General features: G+C 33.7%; 4 protein-coding genes and 1 pseudogene across 5 annotated transcripts; 3 read left to right on the top strand and 2 right to left on the bottom strand.

Annotated features, from left to right (window-relative positions):
- Nucleotides 1-1173: 1173 nt before the first annotated feature.
- Nucleotides 1174-1794, top strand: LOC107616630 (uncharacterized). Of its 2 annotated transcripts, none has more exons than XM_088498249.1 (2): nucleotides 1174-1337; nucleotides 1422-1794. In XM_088498249.1, exons 1-2 carry the CDS (start codon nucleotides 1174-1176, stop codon nucleotides 1792-1794), a joined length of 537 nt encoding a protein of 178 aa, XP_088354375.1. The 2 variants fall into 2 exon arrangements, 1 of the variants encoding a protein (XP_088354375.1); XR_001614580.3 differs by having other exon boundaries at nucleotides 1200-1337; nucleotides 1419-1505.
- Nucleotides 1795-3843: 2049 nt separating this feature from the next.
- LOC107616132 (agamous-like MADS-box protein AGL62 pseudogene) lies at nucleotides 3844-4689 on the top strand (annotated as a pseudogene).
- Nucleotides 4690-13415: 8726 nt separating this feature from the next.
- On the top strand, nucleotides 13416-14121 carry LOC107616133 (agamous-like MADS-box protein AGL62). The gene has a single exon (XM_016318132.3). The coding sequence runs from the start codon at nucleotides 13420-13422 to the stop codon at nucleotides 14119-14121; it is 702 nt and encodes a 233-aa protein (XP_016173618.1). The 5' UTR covers nucleotides 13416-13419.
- A 1241-nt stretch (nucleotides 14122-15362) lies between these two features.
- Nucleotides 15363-18436, bottom strand: TUA2 (tubulin alpha-2 chain). Its single transcript, XM_016319489.3, has 4 exons — nucleotides 17652-18436; nucleotides 16813-17047; nucleotides 16335-16705; nucleotides 15363-16236 (listed from the first exon to the last, which is right to left on the bottom strand). Exons 1-4 carry the CDS (start codon nucleotides 17742-17744, stop codon nucleotides 15583-15585), a joined length of 1353 nt encoding a protein of 450 aa, XP_016174975.1. The 5' UTR covers nucleotides 17745-18436; the 3' UTR covers nucleotides 15363-15582.
- A 1038-nt stretch (nucleotides 18437-19474) lies between these two features.
- On the bottom strand, nucleotides 19475-21390 carry LOC107618910 (F-box protein SKIP22). The gene has a single exon (XM_016321087.3). It carries the CDS (start codon nucleotides 21318-21320, stop codon nucleotides 19899-19901), a length of 1422 nt encoding a protein of 473 aa, XP_016176573.1. The 5' UTR covers nucleotides 21321-21390; the 3' UTR covers nucleotides 19475-19898.
- Nucleotides 21391-21819: the final 429 nt, after the last annotated feature.

The raw sequence follows: 21819 nt of genomic DNA, 5'->3' as shown, positions 1-21819 counted from the left end.
AGAGGCTGTATCCAAAATAGTGTTAAATAAAATATAACTATTTAGGGTCTGAAAAAAGATTGGGTTTTTGGCGTGGTAACCTAGCTAGCTAGATGTGATACGAGGGAGAAGCACTCCAAAACTGAAATATCCGAAAATTAAAAGGCGATTTTGAATAAAATTTTAATTTTTGGCGTAAAGTAAATGAGAAACACGCTTGTGAAACACGCTTGTTTTTCTCTGTCTTTTATTCTATCATTGATGAAAATTCTTGTTGTTTCTTATTTCAATCTTTCTCATAGATATGTTGATGACACCATGAGGATTGGAAGGGACAACAAGGGTAATATCCTTGTGCTGGAAAAAATTGAAGATAGAAGTCGTAATCCTCAAGGTTAAGTAGTATTTTATTTACGATAAATGTTGGGGTGACAATTCTTAAAAACTCATACTTTGACTCATCACTACATCATCATAAGATAGAGTGTGGAACTTGCTTTGATGGTGGGTTCACTCTTCATCCATCCTTTAGTGAATGAATAAGGAGTTAAAGATGAGTTTAAAAAGGTTATGTCGTCTTAACATAACTCGATAGGTTTGAGTTAGACATGTATATTTTTATTAATCCATTTTTAAGTATTTTGTCCCCTTTTTTTTCTTGATAGAAACTAGGGGTGAAAATTTGTGATATGTTGATTATAACTATTGTTGCATTGCGAGTATTAGTACTCACTAATGGTAAAGTAATTTTACCAAATGCATTTTTTGTAGCTTATGCATATTAAAAGTTACTTTTATTTTGATTTACCAAACATAGCTAATACAAATCTTGAAAAGTTGAAGTTTTATCAAATGGGGCCATAACTGACTCATCTAGACATCTACTGGACAAGACTTGGTTGTTATAGTTTATTCATAGATTTTCTTTTTCCTGTGTTGTTTTTTTCCCTATATTTGAAGGCTTTTGAGTGTGGTTTATTATGATCTTTGCTTCATGCTTTCTTTAATTATTTACTTTTTTATGCTTCAACTGCGTTTTGAATAAGTGGTCCCTGAGTAAAATCTTTTGGACAGCCTTGTACTCCCTACAAAGTTAAAATTTGGAGTCCGCACTGCGGAACATTCCCTAACTTATACAGAGATTTCGTGCAGGAAGAGGCGAAACACCAAGAACCAAAGGACAAAGTGGCAGCGATGGCGATGGTGAGGAGGCAAAGGATGTTGGAATGCGAAAAGGAAAACATGGAGAAGAAGCCCTTCATGGACATACAAACTGAGACCAAGAGATTCAGGCAAACAACACTTGATTTGATTTTCATTTTTAGCATTCAGCAACAATCGTTACAAATCAGTAACAAGTAATCCCTAATCACACTAAACGTGAAATCAATAAAGCTAAACAAAAATTTCAGTAATGATTTGATTTCTATTTTTAGCAGCAGCAAGAAAATTTCAACAAAAGCTTCAGGAATTAAAAAAAGAGCAACAGCACAAAATCAATTATTTGATTTTCCATTAACCCAGTCACAGTTTCACATTAAAAAATCAACAACAGGGCATAAAAGGAAGAGAAGAACCGAAGTAAAGGCAGTGCCGCTAACCTTCGACGACGACATGGACAGTGCCCGGCGAGACGACAGCGAGTGGCGACATAGCGGCGAGCTGCTCCAAGTTCGAGAGAATCCAGGGAGGACGGGGACAGGGGGAAGGAGGACGCCGAACTACGAGAGAGGAAGCAGAGGCGCCGACAGCACGGACGGCGGCGGCACCGCGGCAGAACGGTTGCAGGGAGAACTTAGGGTTTTGGTAGGGTGAATTTGGAAGGTGCTATGGGTTCATACTTCAGGTGATAGTGATATATGATTCACGTATTGGGGAAATGGGTGGGTGCTAGGGGAAATGGGTGGGTGTTACTTGTTAGGGGGAAGGGGTGGGTTTGGAAAGTGGATCAGACCATTTTTTAAGTCGGTTTTTGATTGAACCGGTTAGACCGGTCGGTCTGACCGGATTTTAGAATATTAAAATTGGTTTTATTTTGGTTAATTAAAAAATTTTAAAAAAATTGGTTCACTAAAAACGTCCAATAATATGACGACACGTAGGCGTCTTTATAAAAAGACATTTTCTACAACTTTATGGGAGCATCCCCCTTCAAATTATTGTTTATTTTCTGTAATTATTCTCATTAAAATCACTTACAGAAGTTAAATTGGCGGCGATGCAACACGACAGTTGCAAGATGATATTCTTCCAATCTTAATTGTTTTTCAGGCCAATTTTTTTTATATTGATTTAACATTGGTGAATCACTCAAATATTAGATAATTTAGTTTTAATAAATTTATGGAGATGTTTGTGACATAAATAATTTTGAGAGCGTATTGTAGGAGTAGAAAAATTCTTTTTATTCATAAAAGTACAATTCACATGGAGCGTATTATAAAAAAAAAAATTATTCGTAAAAAGTACAATTTACAGAAGTATATTGTCAATCCGATAAACAGTTTTTTATTCAATATGTTCGTGTTTCACGCCATTTTATAATATCAAAATAGAAAAGTATTAGGTATTAAGAGTGAATATGTCAAATTTTGACAACTCAATTAATAATTAATAATTTTAAATTATTTTAATAAATTTGAATTTTGAAAAATGACATTAATAAAAAATTTGAATAATAAAGATTGTGTTGAGTAATTGTCCACAAAATTATTGTGATCAGCGTCCGTTTAGACATATTCTTTCTCGCCAATAGCGTCACTTCGCTGCCGCTGTAGCGCGCTCCCATCACAGTTGCACAACCATCATGTCACTGGCTCCTTGGTGTGCAGCCGTTTGACTCCGGCAAAAGTTTTTATCGTATGAGTTGCGATGCGCTGGCGTTCCAGCCGCAATAATCGCTGCGTTGCCGTTTCGTGACGGTGAAACCTGTTATCGCAAAAACTCGTGCGTGTTCCATCACCCGACTGCCATCAAACGCGTATCCCTCGATGTCGTCCCGAAACCGCGAACAAAAATCCTGCATCCTCCGACGACTTCGTCGATGGAACGTATATTTAGAGAAGAAGGAATGAATGCATCATTTATTAGAGGTATCTTTTTATGCATGTGTCTTTAAGAAGTGTCTTTTTATACATGTGCCTCCTAATGGAGATATCTTTTGTGAATGTGTCTTCGGGAAGGAACAGCTGTGGGAGTTGGAGATGAGGCTGGACTTAAACGGTAAAAGATAGGATTTATTATGTTTACTAATGGTAACCAAGAATGAATTATGTTTGCCATGGATGATTCGACATGTTATTTTTTTTAAAATGACTTCTGAAATCCAACCCAATAGAAATTAGCAGGAGTTGTCAAAATTCCTCTTATTTGAAAAAAAAAAATTTCATTTGAAACGTGGATTAAGATTTCAAAAAAATTACATGATGATAACAAAAAACATCTATTATAGTTAAAATATAATAAAGTAAATACAATAATAGAACAAAATAAAATGTTAACTAATTGTTAGTAAAAATTAATTTTATAGTAAAATTAGTGTAAAAAGATGAAAATTGTTCATATCAAATTTCTGAATTTGCCTGTTAAATATTTTATCCCAAACTGTTGAATAGGCTAAGCTAGAATATGAAGTGCACACAATCCTACTTTTTCCCTTTACATTAACTCCCTACTATATACGCCACACAATTGAGATTTTCAGAATCTCTTAATTCAGAAGTAATTTTAATGCTAACTCTAAAGGCGTCCTACCTTTTGCCAACTGTGTGTTATCAAATGGAAGGATATCTATGCAAAAACACCTATAAATTAAAGCCCTCACCCTCATTTATAATTATCTTATTACATACATTGCCAAATACACTTAATTAGTCATATATCATTTTTTTTTCTTCTCTAGTAAGCTAGATCATTCTCTTGACCATGTCTACTGCTAGGAAAAGCCGTGGTCGCCAAAAGATTGAGATGAAAAAGATGAGCAATGAGAGCAACCTCCAAGTCACATTTTCCAAGCGCCGTGGTGGATTGTTTAACAAAGCTAGTGAACTTTGCACTCTCTGTGGTGCTGAAGTGGCAATCATCGTGTTTTCCCCAGGACAGAAGGTCTTCTCCTTTGGCCACCCAAGCGTTCAAACAATCATAGATCGTTACCTCATGCATGCGTCGATGCATAACTCATCAGGCACCATGCAGTTCATCGAGGCCCAGCGAAGTGCTAGTGTGTGTGAGCTGAACGAGCAGCTCACACGAATTAGCAACCAGCTGGACGTCGAAAAAAAACGTAGCAACGAACTGAGCCGCCTTCAAAAAACTGTCATGACACAGTTTTGGTGGGCTTTGTCCATTGAAAATATGGACAAGACCCAACTTAACCAACTGAAGGCGGCTTTAGAAAAACTCAAGAAGAGTGTTATGTACTATGCTGAAAAGCTCCATATTCAAGGCATTGTTGCTAACCCTCCTCAGCCACTCCTTGGTTTGCCATCTTCAAGTGATGTGGTGCATCATCACCAACCTCCTTTCCCACCACCAACAACTCATCATGTGCCTCAACTTTTCGCTTCCCATATTCGTCAACCTCTGATGCTTAACGGCGAGAACCGTTTGATGCATAATCCCATGTTTGCTGATTGGAGCATGTTGCACCAACATGGTTTTAACATCAACACTGGTATGGGAGGGTTTGGAAATATGGGTGGATTGTTTTGAATTTCTATTATTCATAAAAATAAATATTATAAGTACTACTTTTACTTATATTTTTTTTGTATACCTTCTTTTTTTGTATTAAAAGTGATTAGTATAAAACTTATCCTTTATAATATGAATAGAAGATATACAAAAAAGATATATACAAAAAAGTGATACAAATATCATTTCTTTGTTCTAGTTTATGTTAATTTTTTTAGCTTATGTAGAAAATAAGTCTAATTAGTTTCATGTTTGTTACATGAATATAGGACCTATTATTAGGGTTTATGATTCATCTCATCTTAGCAAGCTAGCTAGCTAATTGGTCTTGAACCATATATCTTCATGTATTGTTGATTGTGGCTATCATTTCTATTTTAATTTTCAGTTGCGATATTGTTGCTCTATATGTATATTATTCTTGTTCTGGTTAAAAACTTAAAATAAAGGTCATCTTTTATTAATGTTTTCCATATCCTTTAAATTTGCAATAAGTTTTAAGTCCATCAAAAGTCCTCAATATGATGAGAGAATTGGAAAATAAGAGTTTTGTGGAATTGATGAAATATTTAAAATTTTTTAGTTTCAAATGATAAAACTCATAAATAAATTTAAATTACCAAATTACCATTAAAAAGTAACCCTTCAATTGGGGAAATAAGATAAATTAGATAAAATCATATTATAACCCCTCAATTTGACAGACTTAAAAAGTTTTTTTTTTTTTTTAAATTACTATACACAATACTCGCACACAGTATATTAAAAGCACTTTTTCAACCGCTAAAGATCGGAGTTGGTGTGATTTTTTAGGAGGCAAACATATTTTATCACTAACCAATTCAGTTTCAATACCTTTTTTATGGGGGCTACATATCATATGGGCTTCAACTGGGGAATAGAGAAGGGCGGGGGATCAGTGGCGGAGTAGGAAGGGGTGCGAGTGAATGAAGTTGGATTGATTTAATGGTTAATTTATTAGTTTGTTTAAGCGAGCATTGAAAATTTAAACTCTTTTTAAATAGAATTCTAATTTGCAATAGATTAATTTTTATCTTACCGCTGAACTAAGGAATACCTTAAAAAAAAAAAAAAAACTAATGTGAGTCCTGACCTTCCAGTATTTTCAAACTTGATTATATATTATATGATATCTTAGTATTTGACAATGTATATTACATTCTAGTGGTTGATTGATGATATTATTATACTACAAATATATATGGGTACGGTTCAAACTCCACTATTCATTTTATTCATCAATGAATCTAAATTTTTTTTGTTGTTCTTTCTATTTTTTTTCTTAACTTTACATCTATTATCAATTTATCATATAAAAAATACTTTAATTTTCATATATAACAACTCCTAACTGAATATAATAAGAAAATATATACATAAAATTAAATTATATTAACATTTTTTTGTGATATTAAAATCAGAACATACTAAATAAATTATTTATTAATATGAATATATTTTACATATTATATTTATTAATTTATTTTAAATTGATATATTAAAAATATTAGTGAAATTGATCTATATTATTCATGTTATATCTTTATAATAATAAAGGACAAAAATGAGAGTTTTATGCGAAAAAACTTTGATATAAAAGAGTTTTTTAAAATTAATTCAGTTATGAATGATATTAAAATATGAAATTCTTATTTTTTTGGTAAAACTTTCGATTTTAATATGATACTTGAAAGTTTTTAATTAAAAATAATAAAAAGCCAATATCACTAAATATATAACACAATATTTAAGTTATACAGTTTTATATTTTTGATCCTTCATAAGGTTTTTGGATTTGCCACTAAATCCAATGAAATATATAGCACTAAAAACTTGATTAAAGAATCATACCAAAAAAAGGACAACCACAAGTCCTAAATTAAATTAATCAATTTTTATCGACCACATATATATATATATATATAATTTAATAAATATTAAACTACTCTTCCATCTTAATCTATGACAACAATAAAAAAATCTCGTGACCTACAAATTTAACCTAATAGAATATATAAATTTAGTTATAATTTTAATATTTATTATCTTATCTTATCTTATCTTTATCTTATATGTATTTGTTCTTATCTTATCTTTATTTGTTTTTATCTTTCATAAGCCAATGCTCTATAGATATTTAGTTTTACCTTCATAATTTATAATTTAATTCATTTGAATCAATCAATATACAATAAAAGTTCTTTTCTTTTCTTTTCTTATTCTTTCATAGTTTTATCATGGTATCAGAGTATTGGTATCCTTCTTGAAGATGTGACATAAGCTATCATCTTTCCGGTGAGACATTACCCTGCTTCTTTTTCAACCTCCTCCCACAATGAATAATTCAATCAATCAACAATCAATAAAAATTTCTTCATCTTTTCTTTTCTTTTCCTATTCTTTTTTTTTCCTATTCTTTTCTTTTCTTTTCTTTTCATCCTTTAGCTTGAACTTTTTGTCGAACCAAGTGACAATCAACTTCTAGATGTTTGGTTCGTTCATGAAAAACTGGACTAGCAGTAATATGAAGATCATTCTTATTATCACAATATAAAACTGGTGGGTGGATAGGAGAGATACGTAAAAATTGTAACATATTTAGTATCCATTGAAGTTCACAAGATGTGTTGGTAAGCGCACGATATTCTATTTCAGTAGATGAGCGGGCAACGGTGGTTTATTTCTTGGTCTTCCAAGAGACTAGAAAACTGTTTAAGAAGAAACAATAGCCTTTTAAAGATCGCTGAGTGTCAGGACATCCGGCTCAATCAGAGTCACTGAAGCCGAGAAGCTAAATTTCTGATTCTCTTAAAAAAAAGGCCTTTGCCAGGGTTACTTTTCAGATATCGTAACACATGCTTAACAACTTGAAGATGAGATTCAGTAGGGGATGCTATCAATTGATTTAATTGTTGAGTGGCATACATGATGTCTGATCGAGTAATTGTGAGAGAGATAAGACGCCTAACCAAACAGCGATATACAAAAGGGTCAGATAGCAGGGGATTTTTGTCTTGATATAGTCTTGTGGTACTATCCATTGGAACAGAGGCATGTTTAGCACCTAACAAACTAGAATCCTCCAAAAGATCAAGACAATATTTTCTCTGAGATAAACAAATTTTCTTCGTTGATTGAGTAACCTCAATACCCAAAAAATATTTTAATGGATCCAAGTCTTTAATTCGAAAGTGTTGATGCAAAATAGATTTAATGGCAGCAAATTCAGAAATGGAATTACCAGTGAGAATAATATCGTCAACATAGACTAGAAGGATAGAAATTTGAGTACCAGTAAATTTAACAAATAGAATATAATCAAATAAGGTCTGTTGATATCCATGAGATAGCAAAAGATGAGAAAATTTGTCATACCACATACGACTAAATTGTCGTAAACCATATAGTGACTTTAGCAGCTTGCAGCATTGATTCGGTCGAGGAGATGTAAATCCGGGTGGCAGAGTCATATAAACATGCTCACAAAGATCCCCATATAAGAAAGCGTTATTGACATCCAACTGATATATGCGCCAATGCTTCATAAAGGCCAATGCCAAAACTAATCTGATGGTGGCAAGCTTGACAATAGGAGAAAATGTTTCCAAGAAATCAACACCTTCAGTCTGAGTGAACTCTTTAGCCACAAGGCGTGCTTTATATCAATCAACTGAACCATCATGCCTGCATTTGACGCGATAGACCCATTTACAGCCAACCGGCTTAACGCCTGCAGGGCAATCAACTAGACGCCAAGTTTTGTTTAACTCAAGAGCATCCAACTCATCTTTCATAGCACTACGCCAATTAGAGTCTTGATTGGCATCCTTAAAAGACTTTGACTCAACATTAGAATGTAGAGATAAAAGAAACTTATGATGAGAAGATGAAAGAGAAGAAAAAGACATAACTGAAGATAGAGGATAATGACACTTTCATGGCACTTTCTTCTAATAAAAAAACTCGTCATTCAAACCAACTTGGACTTTTGTCAAGTTCAACTACTCATTATCTTTGTTCTTTCCGTACTTTTTCTATTGTTAACAATTTTTCAAATCAAGATTCATTCTTGAATACTTGGATCATTGATTTTGGTGCCACAGATCACATTGTATCAAATTTATCTTGGTTCATTTCTTATACACAAATTTCTCCTATTATTGTTCATTTACCAAATGATTCTCAAATGACTGTTTCTTATAAAGGTATTGTTCAATTTTCACGATCGTTAGTTTTTTATGATGTTCTTTATTTATCTCATTTCAACTTTAATATTATCTCCATCTCAAAAATTACTTCAGCACTCGAATGTGAACTCACTTTTTCATATTCTTCTTGCACTCTACAAAGCAATAATTTGGGGACGATTGATTTGGGTAGAATGAGAGAGGGATTATATCTCCTTGAACTCAATTTCGGTAAAAATCTATCCACTACACAATCCATAAATTCTATCCAATCCCAACCCATTACACCTTCAAATATATGTCATTTTCGTTTAGGACACCTTTCTGGACAAAAACTTAATCATTTACATAAACATTTTCCTTTTATCTCTATGCATCATGATGAGGTTTGTGATAGGTGTCATCTTTCTAAACAAAAGAAACTTTCTTTTTCTCAAAGTTTTAACAAAGTCAATGTAAATTTTGATTTATTACATTTTGATATTTGGGGTCCGTTTCGACAAAATTCTATTCATAATCATAAATATTTTTTTACTATTGTTGATGATTTTAGCCGTTTTACATGGGTTATTTTATTAAAATCAAAAGGAGAAGTACAAAATCATGTTACAAATTTTATTACTTTAGTTGAAATACAATTCAACCCTAAAGTTAAAGCTATTCGTTCCGATAATGGACCATAATTCATTTTACATGACTTTTATGCTTCAAAGGGCATTATTCATCAACGTAATTGTGTTGAAGCTCCTCAACAAAATGAAAGGGTAGAACGCAAGTATCAACATATTTTAAATATAGCTCGTGCTCTTATATTTCAATCTAATTTACCATCATCTTTTTGGTCTTATGCTATTAAACATGCTATTTATTTACTTAACAGAGTTCCATCATCCGCAATTAATTTTAAAACACCATTTGAAATTTTATTTAATCATCCACCAAATTACCACGACCTTAAAATTTTTGGATGCTTATGTTTTGTTTCTACCCTAATGGCAAATAGATCAAAATTTGATCCAAGAGCTAAAAAGGTTGTGTTTATTAGTTTTCAACATGGTTTTTAAAGGATATATTGTTTATGTTTTAGAAGATAAAAGAATTGAGATTTCTAGGAATGTGATTTTTTATGAAATGATCTTGCCCTTAGTCACAAAAAATGTCTAATTTCATACACTCAACCCAGTGACGGACCCAAAAAATTTATATTGGAGGGGCAAAAATAATATACATTATTATCAAAAGATATATGAATTCAAATTTAAAAAAATAAAAATGCACATTAATTATTCGAATAAAAAAACAAAAATTACATATAATAAAATAGAACGAAAAATATTTTTAAAATATTTATTATTATTATTTTTAAAAATAAAAAATATATATTCTAAATTAGTAAATTGATCAATTAACTTTAAAAATTTATATGCAACATAGTTACATATAATAAAATAGAACAAAAGATAAACAAATAAATAATAAGGATCACTAAATTAAGAATAAAATGAAACATATAAATTCATGAAGAGAATAAAAAATTAGATTAATACTTAAATTATAATTGTTTGAATTAAAACTTGTAATTGAAAATATCAAAAAGAAAAACAATGAAATTGAAAGATACATAGAGTCATAGAGAGTAATATAAAAATAATAGAAAATTTAAAATTTACCTTTTGATGAAGAGAAAATGACCACTAGAAAAGGAACAGAAAAAGAAAGTTAAAAATAATTAAGAAGATGGTTTAAGAGAATAAAATAGTGGTGATGGTTGAAATTTGAGAATGGGAGAAGACTAAATTTGATTAGGTTAACTAATAATTAAAAAAATAAAAAAATAAAATAGGCTTGAGACTTTAAATAATTGGACTAAGTTTATTTGTAGTGAAGCCATTTAAAATTTAAAATGGAGGCATATATATAATATGTATATTTAAAAAAAAAAAAAAACTGAAATAAGAGTGGGGGCAAGTGCCCCCACATAATTCTACGTAGGTTAGTCCCTGACTCAACCCAACATTGCCAAACACGCCTTCTCAAAAATAAGATTCAGTTAGTCTTCCAGTTGGACCCTCACCCATATCCACTGACCCACTTCCATCAAATTCTTTCTCTTCTTCAACAACCCCTCTTTTTTTTATCGCGCTCTAGGCGCTCTCTTTCTAACCGCGCTCAACGCGCACTCTTTTATTGCACTCTATGCGCCCTCTGAAGACTACTCTTATTGCGCCATACGCACCCTCTGAAGATCTTATTGCGCTCTACGCGATTTTTTTTTGAAGATCGCTACTTGCTCTCTCTCCCTCAAGCACATCATCTTTTTTTATATAATTTTTTTTGCCGTTGGCAGCTCTAGCTCTGCCGCACGCATCTCCCTCTGCGTCACCACATCAAACGTGTCTTCTTCAACAATTTCATCGGAATTTATTCAAGCTGTGGATTATTGACATCTTCCATCCACTAGCTTGCGGGGGCATATTAAACTACACTTCCACCTTAGTCCATGACAACAATAAAGAAGTCTCGTGACTTACAAATTCAGCCCAACAAAATACATAAATTCAGTTACAATTTTAGACTTTATTATTTTATTTTATCTTATATTTATCTTGTATTTATTTATTCTTATCTTATCTTTATTTGTTTTTATCTTTCATAGACCAATGCTCTATATATATTTAATTTTACCTTCATAATTTATAATTCAATTCAATCAATCAACATACAATAAAAGTTCTTCATCTTTTCTTTTCTTATTCTTTCATAGTTTATCAATAAAACTAAAAATATTCAAAATATAAATCAATAAGAATTGGATTAATAGTCAAATTAGTGTCTAAAAGATAATTAATTCTTCAAATTTATTTTTGAAAAATTTTGTCAATCAAATTGGCATTCAAAAATTATAAATTAATTATTTTTGTCTTTCAGTCACTTATCAATTAATAGTTTTCGACAACAATTGATAATATGTAATGTTAACTCACATCATACATGACACATAACATGTCCAATTAAACGCTGGATAAATATATTTATAGAAATTTATCAATTTAGTGTTGTTAGATTATATTAAGATTATGCTTTATATAATTAAAAAATGAACTAAATTAATAAATTTTTATAAAAATATTTGTTCAACGTCCAATTAAACATGTTAGGTGTCATGTGTATTGTCAATTAACCTTTTATAGATATAAATTATTAATTGAATAATGAAAGAACAAAAATTATTAATTTATAATTTTAAAAATTAATTTAATTGATAAACTTTTTTAAAGATAAATTTAAAGAATGAGTCATTTTTTAGAGATAATTTTAACCATGAATTCGATAAGAATTGCTTATCATGATGTATGTATGAATTCATTTATTCCAAAATTAAATAGATCGTATATGTACCGTATTTTGTTATTAATCATTAATAAAAAATTCCCTCCGTTGAAAAAAAAAAAAAAAAAAAAAGCGAAAATGGAATGAAACACTTTAATACATTAAGGTTTGTGTTTGTTTTAATGAAAATAGATATGCCTCCACACAAGAAAAACATATTTGGTTAGCCAATTACTATTACAATCTTTTAAAGGATCGAGATAATTTCCATTTTTGCAAATAAATCAAACATTAAAAGGACCAATCATGTATAAAACATTGTGTTGATTGAAAAATAATTCCTATGAAAATATCTTATCAGAAAATGTCTTTTAGGAAATAATTTTATGTTGATGATATATGTTGAAAAACCAATATAATAAAAAAGTTTACGTGAGGCTACAAAATTTACTCGATAGTTACTATCCATTTTTATGTGGCGGTAACCTTAAAGACAAACCATTATAATTTATGAGAGTCCAACTAAGATTATGCTAAATAGCAATAAAGAAAATTAACGTAGAAAATGACAAATAGATCCCTGACCTTTTGTCCTGCAGACATTTTCGTCCCTGACCATTGAAAATACTTTTAAGTCCCTAACCTTCACAAAACTTGGACGGATCAGTCCTTCCGTCCAAATGCCTCCGTCAGGGACTGATCCGTCCAAATGCCTCTGTCAGGACTGATCCGTCCAGGTTTTGTGAAGATCAGAGATTTAAAAGTATTTTTCAATGATCAGGGACGAAAATATCCGCGAAACAAAAGGCCAGAGACCTATTTGTCATTTTCTCAAATTAACGCGTTGAGTGTAGTTTTTGATAAGCATTAAGAGTGCAGTTTTAAACCAGGAATTGAATGCGGTTAAGATATTGTAGAAGTAAAAATCCATTTTTCCTATGGCTACTAGTATTTCATCATTCAATCATGTATTAAGATCAAAGATTATGTAACTTGCTCGTTTTGGGGTGACAATAAAAATTCATAAAACAATAAAATGGAAAATTAATTGACTTTGTTTCTAAGAACCAAAGATGGACTATACATGTATATATATCTCTCTTGTTAGTTTCCACTCAAGGAACCCAAAAAGCCAAAGAGAAGTAGAATCATTTGGGTTTCTCTTTTCTCTTGTTCTTTCTCTCTTTGCTGTGTTCATAGCTTTTGAAGAATGTCTAAGAAAAAATCCAGCTTAGGTCGCCAAAAGATACCTATTGAGAAAATTCCAAAAAAGAGTCACTTACAAGTTACATTCTCTAAGAGGCGGTCAGGGCTATTCAAGAAAGCAAGTGAACTTTGCACACTTTGTGGGGTCGAGATAACGATCGTGGTTTTCTCTCCGGCCGATAAGGCCTTCTCCTTTGGCCATCCGGAGGTAGAGTCTATCATCGATCGTTATCTCGTCCTGAACCCGCCTCACGAGTCTATATCGAGTACTCAACAACTGGTTGAGGCGCATAGAAACGCTAATGTCCGTGATCTCAATATGCAACTTACACAACTGCTTAACCATTTGGAGATGGAGAAGAAGCGTGGGGAGGAGCTTGATCATGTGAGGAAAGCGAGGCAGAGGCAGTTTTGGTGGGAAAGCTCTACTGATGATCTTGGTTTTCATGAATTGATCCAACTAAAGGCATCAATTGAGGAGCTCAAGAAGAACTTGGCAAAACATGTTAGCAAAATCATCATGATGGACCAAACCAACATGGATTCACGAATTATTGGGGTTAATAGTAATAATGGATTACTTAATCGTTATGATCATGCATTTGATAGCAACAAATCTGATGCTGCTGCCTTCAATGTTGCTCCTACACTGCCTCCTCCTAATAACAATGCCTATTACATGGGTTTTCGTCATGGTTATCTTTGAAAATTCTGTTTCCAAAAATGAGTATATAGGAAGAATCATGATCTTGCATTTCATTGTTTTATTATTATTTGTTTGGTTTAGTTTGGGATCCGAAGAAGTGAATCATCAACTGGTACCTCACTGGTTGTTTGTTTAAGATTCCTATAAATTGCTTTCTTATTTGAAATAAAAGATGTATATATGTTCATTGTGGTTGAAATTATTAAATAATTTGTCCTTTGATGTCATGGACTACTTTGTCCCCAAGAATAAATTTCACTTTTTCTTGCTGTTATGTTACTTTGTTGGATATGTAGATTTAATAATAATAATAATAATAATAATAATAATAATAATAATAATAATAATAATAATAATAATAATAATAATAATAATAATAATAATAATAAATGTATGCTTGAAATGGTTACATAGTAGAGAATATATATGTTCTTTCTAGCTAGGACAATGGTAACACACTAACACTAACGTTTCAGGCTTTAATAATGCTTTAACTTCCCTTTAATAATGTTTTAACTTCCTTTTTTTGAAGAATCCAAATTCTTTAGCTAGAAAGAGAGAGCATCATGAACTTAAATAAATTCTTAATGTTTATCATTAACTCTTAAAGAGTGAATATTATTATTTCTATAACAATGTTATTACTGATTAATAAAAAAAAATAATTCACCATGTCTAATTTTTCACCATGTCTAATTTGTCTAATTTTACTGATTAATGTTATGTACACAACTACTAACATTAAGTAAAAGTGGATTACTCTGTATAGTGAAATTGGAATGTAACTAATCATTGTCCAATAGACCAATACATCAGGTCTAAATTTTTAATTCTCATATAGGCTACAACACTGATGGCATTCAAAGTAAAATTTTTGTAGTACAATAAAAGAGATACAGTGAAAATAGGCACACATGCACCATGTGAGTTATCCTTGTTTATTGGAAGATAGTTAGCAACTTACTGTGACAAAAATATACAATAAAATCCTAAGAATTAATATCGATTTTGCAAAAGTCAAAATCTTTCTCATTATTAGAGCAATCTTCAATGCTTGGACAGTTTCTCTTTACTCAATTTAAAGGTTATTAAATATAAATTTTAATTTCAAATCAATTCAATTATTATAAAAAGTCAAAAATGTTACTAAAAATTATCTCATTGGAATCGCTGTAACAGTTTATTTCAGTTTGAAATTAAATTTTAATATTAGCTTAATTAATAGAATAAAAAGACACGTCTGCAATAAACGATAATTATATGACGGTGAAAAACATATTAATGGTATGGCATACATTTCAGAACGACACACATAGGTCAATAACGGATACAAAACTAGGGAAATCTTACGGGCATCAAAACGATGCCACTCAGATGAACAGCACACGCAAATAGTTCACAAAGGTTGAAACGATAAAAGATCATCACGAATGCCAAAACAAGGGACGAGAATCAAGTCTTCTAATAGTCCTCGATATCATCATCTCCACCCTCAGCAGACTCAGCACCAACTTCTTCATAATCCTTCTCGAGGGCAGCAAGGTCCTCACGAGCTTCTGAAAATTCACCTTCTTCCATACCCTCACCCACATACCAGTGAACAAAAGCACGCTTGGCATACATGAGGTCAAACTTGTGGTCAATGCGACCAAACACCTCAGCCACACTAGTAGAGTTTGAAATCATGCACACTGCCCTCTGCACCTTGGCAAGATCACCACCAGGAACAACAGTAGGTGGCTGGTAGTTAATACCACACTTGAAACCAGTGGGGCACCAATCCACAAATTGAATGGTGCGCTTGGTTTTGATGGTGGCAACTGCAGCATTGACATCTTTTGGTACAACATCACCACGGTACATGAGACAACATGCCATGTACTTTCCATGACGTGGATCACACTTGGCCATCATGGATGACGGCTCAAATGCACTGTTGGTGATTTCTGACACTGAAAGCTGTTCATGATAGGCCTTCTCAGCAGAGATAACTGGTGCATAGGAGGAAAGCATAAAGTGGATTCTGGGGTATGGGACCAGGTTGGTCTGGAATTCAGTTACATCCACATTGAGGGCACCATCAAACCTCAAGGAAGCAGTCAATGAAGAAATCACCTGAAATTATAACAAAATGGACCATTAATCCAAGTTATACACATCAGAAAAAATCAACTAAAAAAGCAAGAATAATCAGAGGTGCAAAAAATTGATACCTGAGACACAAGGCGGTTGAGGTTGGTGTAGGTGGGACGCTCAATATCAAGGGAGCGTCTGCAGATGTCATAAATGGCTTCATTGTCCAAGAGAACAGCAACATCAGTGTGCTCCAAGAGGGAGTGAGTGGAGAGGACACTGTTGTATGGCTCAACGACAGAGGTGGACACCTGAGGAGAAGGGTACACTGTGAACCCAAGCTTTGATTTCTTGCCATAATCAACTGACAGGCGCTCAAGAAGAAGAGATCCAAGCCCGGATCCAGTGCCACCACCAACTGCGTTGAAGACCAAGAAGCCCTGAAGACCAGTACAGTTATCAGCAAGCTTCCTGATGCGATCCAAGCACAGGTCTACGATCTCTTTACCAACTGAGAGAGAAAGAACACAACAGATACGATATCAGACATATCACAATCACACAAACCAAATTAAGATAAAAAGGAAAAAGAAAAAGCATTTGAATATCGATACTTACTGGTATAATGACCACGGGCAAAGTTGTTGGCAGCGTCTTCTTTTCCGCTGATGAGCTGCTCAGGGTGGAAGAGCTGACGGTAAGTTCCAGTCCTCACCTCATCAATGACAGTGGGCTCCAGATCTACAAAAACAGCACGTGGAACATGCTTTCCAGCACCAGTCTCACTGAAGAATGTGTTGAAAGCATCGTCACCACCGCCGACGGTGTGGTCACTTGGCATTTGCCCATCAGGCTGCACAGCAATTCGATTCCAGTGTTTAATTAGTCAGGGAACAAAACAAATCTTATACAGAACACCTTTAGAAGCCTCGAGAGAGAAATTAATGTTTCATTAAATTAAAACTACTAAATTACAGGTTTAGAAGTAGCTAGAAATGATTCCCTATACAAATCCTCGAATAAAATGAGCTAAATTATCAGGTGCATCGAGCTCAGATAAGATCTATACACAAGGATTAATTCAAATCTCTCTTAAATTTTCTACAGATCCTAACATTAGAGAGTAAATTCCGAGCCAATATCAGCTTTCATAGACAGATCATAGTCGAAATGTTACAGATCTACACACAAATCGAGCAATGCAAGAATAAACTAAGGTAGATCTAGCAATACAGGCAAACAAACTCTGAAACAACAACGCGGATAACGTAGAAATTCTACCTAAACGAGAACAATAGAGCTCAAATTCACTTAGATCTATTAGGTCAGAGCAAAACTTAAGGAGGAAAATGAAGAGAAAATGCTTAATAGAAAATTGAAAAACAGATCTATAGATAAATGAAACAAAAAAGAGAAGTAATGTTGCAGAGAAGGAAGGAAGGAAGGAAGAGACATACGCCGATGCCGTGCTCGAGACAGTAGAGCTCCCAGCAAGCATTTCCGACCTGGATACCGGCCTGACCAATGTGAACGGAGATGCACTCTCTCATCTTCGCAGATCAAACGACACAAGAAACGAAAGGAAGAGAGAGTAGAGAGTAGAGAGGACGAGAGTTGAAAGACAAAGAAGAGAGAAGGCGTTTATGAAGACGCCTTCTTCTGAGAAACGGAGATGGGATAACACAAATGGAATGTGTGCGCCTCTCTGAGAGTTGGGTTTTACTTATAGGAGAGTGAGATAAGAGAGACAACTATGGTTAGTTGGGAATGCGGGATGGACGGCATGGGTTGAGATGTCTGTTTCCAATTGGCTCCATGGTAACCTAACCTGGTAACCATGGTTAAACAGCATTTCTCTTTTCCTTTTTTTTTTCTCTGTTTTTGAATTTCATATTTTTTGCCGCCCAACTTTACCGGTGTTTAAATTGAGCTACTACCAAGTGGCTCAGTGGCTGGCGTATATTAAATTGGCCACTGCCGTTTTTGTTTTTACCGTTTATCGTTTCTGGATTGTCAATTTTGAAATTCAAAACCATACATGGGCCAAAACATATTAAATGGAGTTTATCTACCAAGGGGTTGATTTAATTCCGGTGGGGCCAAAGACGGAAGTTGTTTGCCAAATTCATCTACCAAATTTATGTGTTTTAATGTTGGTAAAATCGCAGACAAGAGAAAAGAAGTTCACTGACCAGATCGTTCTCTCTCTCTCTCTTTTTTTTTTTTTTTTTCAATTGATCATTCAACTTATGAGTGTTAAAATGGATTTTGGTGTTACAAAGACAAAATATGATGTAATGGTGCAATGGACTCCTGGTTGTAGCTTACGTTTTTTTATCTTTGGTATTCCAAATAGAATATGGCACCCACAGTCTAGACACGAGCTTCTAGTTTGCATCATTACAAGGCGTTCATTTCTTTTTCTTAAAGGGTAGTTAACGAATGTATTGAGTTTATGGCTTTATGCAATGGGGTATCCTTTTCTATACTTCATGGCTAGCAAGCTTTTCAATCCAAGGAGAAGACTAGAAAGCTTTAATATATCCAATGAGTATTATTATGTGGGCAGCAGATTGTTTTGGAGACCAAAGATTAAAGAATAGCATGACTCTCCTCCACCATCACATATCATTTTGTTGTTCATATCTAGTTCTATTTATACAACATTGAATACTGAAAAAAGCATATTTGTTAACGGAAAGAGCAACTCTACATTTTCTTTTTCGAAATTGCCAGAACAATATTTCCAACAATTTATAGTCTACCCAAGAGAGAGAGAGAAGCATATTCATACATGGTTGATATATCTGCTTACCCTAATCAGTTACTGTTTTTTCTTCTACTATCTGTATATCTATTTAACTTCTACTATCAGTAATCAGCCATGAACAACGTAAGCCCAAGCAGTTACTGTTTTTTCTTCTACTATCTATATATCAATTTAACTTCCCTAATGAATTTAAGTTTTAACACGTTTAACTTTGAACATATTTAGCATTTCCCGCATGCCATGCATGGTAGAATCCTATTAACTCGCTTTTGTTTTGGTTCAGCATAATATTCATCCTACCTCTTTAGAGGAATGCATAAACATAATCTTCGCTGTTGATAATGTTGATACCAACTATGCAATTCAGGACTAATAATATTGCATTAGGATCGAAGATGCACCAAGGCCAATGATTCATACTAGAAGAAACCTAGAAAGCTTAAGAATATTATCAGAGCACTGGGCTACTAAAACTAAATGCTGTAGTTGTATTGCTTGGCATGCTTCATATTTGAAGGTTGAAAAAATAATCATAATATAGTAGACTGTGCACTTCAGAAATATAAGGTTGCATACATCCTTGGATAAAATTGTTCTGACTTCTGACACAGAAATTGCTCTTACCCAGAAGAGTAGAACGAAAGATAGTACATGAAGGCTTATGAAAATCAACTATTCAGAGCCTAACTAAAATGTATATGTATATATCCAAAATACCAAAACAAATGAACAGCCAAAGGGTAAGGATATTAACAACCACCTAAACAAGTAGCCATTCATGTTTGTACTTACAACCAGCCACTTATGCCGCATTTACGCTAACAAGATCTTCAAGAAACAAACAAGTAGAAATAGGTAAACTATTACCAAGGATTTGGCCCCAGCACTCAACAAGATATATTAGATTTCGTGAAGAGAAATTCAAATCAGGATACTAGTGATGGAATCCTCCACGGTGACACGGTGGGAGGAAAGTCCGCCTTGGTGAGTATGTAGGGAATTGTAGACCGAATCCTGGGAGCCGATCATAGTCTCCACCCACAATTGAAGGTATTCCAAAAGGATTACGGTCCCTCCTTGCTGGGAATAATGCATAAGGTCGTTGCCTCATTTGAATAGGAAAAACCGGTCGCATCGATCTCTTCCTTGTTTCCCAGTGTAAAGCAAAAAACTCCTTAAAGAACACCGCTCTACACCCAGCAACTCCAAACTCCTCCTCAAACTTCTTCCTCCAGAGGTCATTATTGCCAGACAGGTATTGCAGTTCTGTACACAAGCAAGCCACCCTGGCCACATCAACACCAGGAAGACGCTCCAAAATCATGATCTTAAGTTCTGTGGGGAGCCTCATAAAACACGGTGGAGGATCCAATCCAGCTTTGTCACAAAGATCAATCAATAATGGCAATGCAAGCCTATCCTTCACCATCTTCCACAACTCAAAAATCTCACTTTGTTGATCAACAACAGCATCATCATCAAAATTATCCTTGGATTCAAAATTTTCCAGCATCAACTTCAAGGGCTTGGCAAATTTACGCTTATCCAAAGACACCCTATGGACCTCCGACCCAGCATCATCAAACAAAGACCCATAAACATTCACAAGATGCCCTAATGTCTGAAATTTCAATAACACAGTACGCGAAACACCAGAATCACTAGTTAGAATCTCAGGCAGAGTATACCTCAACGATATCGAAGAAGCTGAAGCTGAAGGCCACTCATCCAGAATATGAGAGGAACCAACCCCCAAAGGCGAAATCTTTTCAGCACGAACGAACCCAGATTCCAGAATAACAGCATGTACCACGAGAACCAACAACTTGAGGTCGGTAACGTCATTTCCATTCGCTTCTTTCAACACCCTTTTGACGAACGAAGCTTCGGAATTGGTCTTCCTGACAACCACTTCCTCTCCACCAGACCCATCAGCCATATCGACGGTTTCCGCAGTTGAAGACTCCAAAGACGGAATTTTTTCCGCCTCGGGAATCGAGGGAGCGTCAACCATGAGGATTTCAGAAGAGTGTTGAATCGAGGGCACGTCGCATGAATTGAACGGTTCTTGTGGGGTGGGTTTGTGAAGGAGGGTTTGAGTTTCGGGGGAGAAGGCGGTGGGGTTGAGGGTGTAGAAGACGAGGTCTCCGGAGGCGATGCCTAGAGATTGGATGGAGTCGTCGGGCGAGGAAGCGTGGATTTCGTCCTTCCTGTTGAGGGATAGATGAAGAGAAGAAGATGAAGATGAGGATATGACATGTGAAATGGTGTCTTTGAGTTGCTGCAATGAACAGCAATTGGGGACTTCGATCTTTAGGGTTTCTTTGGATTCCAGGGATCTGACTCTCAGCTTCATTGTTGCTTTTTTGCCAAATTGATTTCTGTTCAGTGGAGAAGAAGGATAACTACACAACGATATATGTCGGTCTCTTATATTTGGTTAAAACGCTATTTCAATAATAAAAGGTACAGTAAAGTATCCTTTTTGTTTCCTTTGGGTTAATTTTTATTTGTATTTCTGAGGTTTAAATCGTTTTATTTATATTTTTAATTAATAGTAGAATAATATTAAATTATTTTTAAATGTTAAGGATACAAATATAACGATTTAAATGTTATAGATACAAATAAAATTTATTCTAAATATTGAGGACAAAAATGATACTTTACTCTAAAAAGTAACTTAATTATCAATGGTTAAATAAATTATTTAAATTATCTTTAGCTATTCAATATTAACAAAAATTAAAATGAAAAAATTGTTAGTGTTTGTTAATATATCTAACCCACACAAAAAAAAAATAAAAATTAATTTGATAGTTAAAATTGATTGAAGATTAAATTATTCAATAAAA

Source organism: Arachis ipaensis, chromosome B9 (assembly GCF_059453495.1).
Source record: "Arachis ipaensis isolate K30076 ecotype BB chromosome B9, ASM5945349v1, whole genome shotgun sequence".
Taxonomy (NCBI): Eukaryota; Viridiplantae; Streptophyta; class Magnoliopsida; order Fabales; family Fabaceae; genus Arachis; species Arachis ipaensis.
The sequence above is the reverse complement of the archived record's forward strand: the minus strand, read 5'-3'. Positions and strand labels throughout refer to the sequence as shown.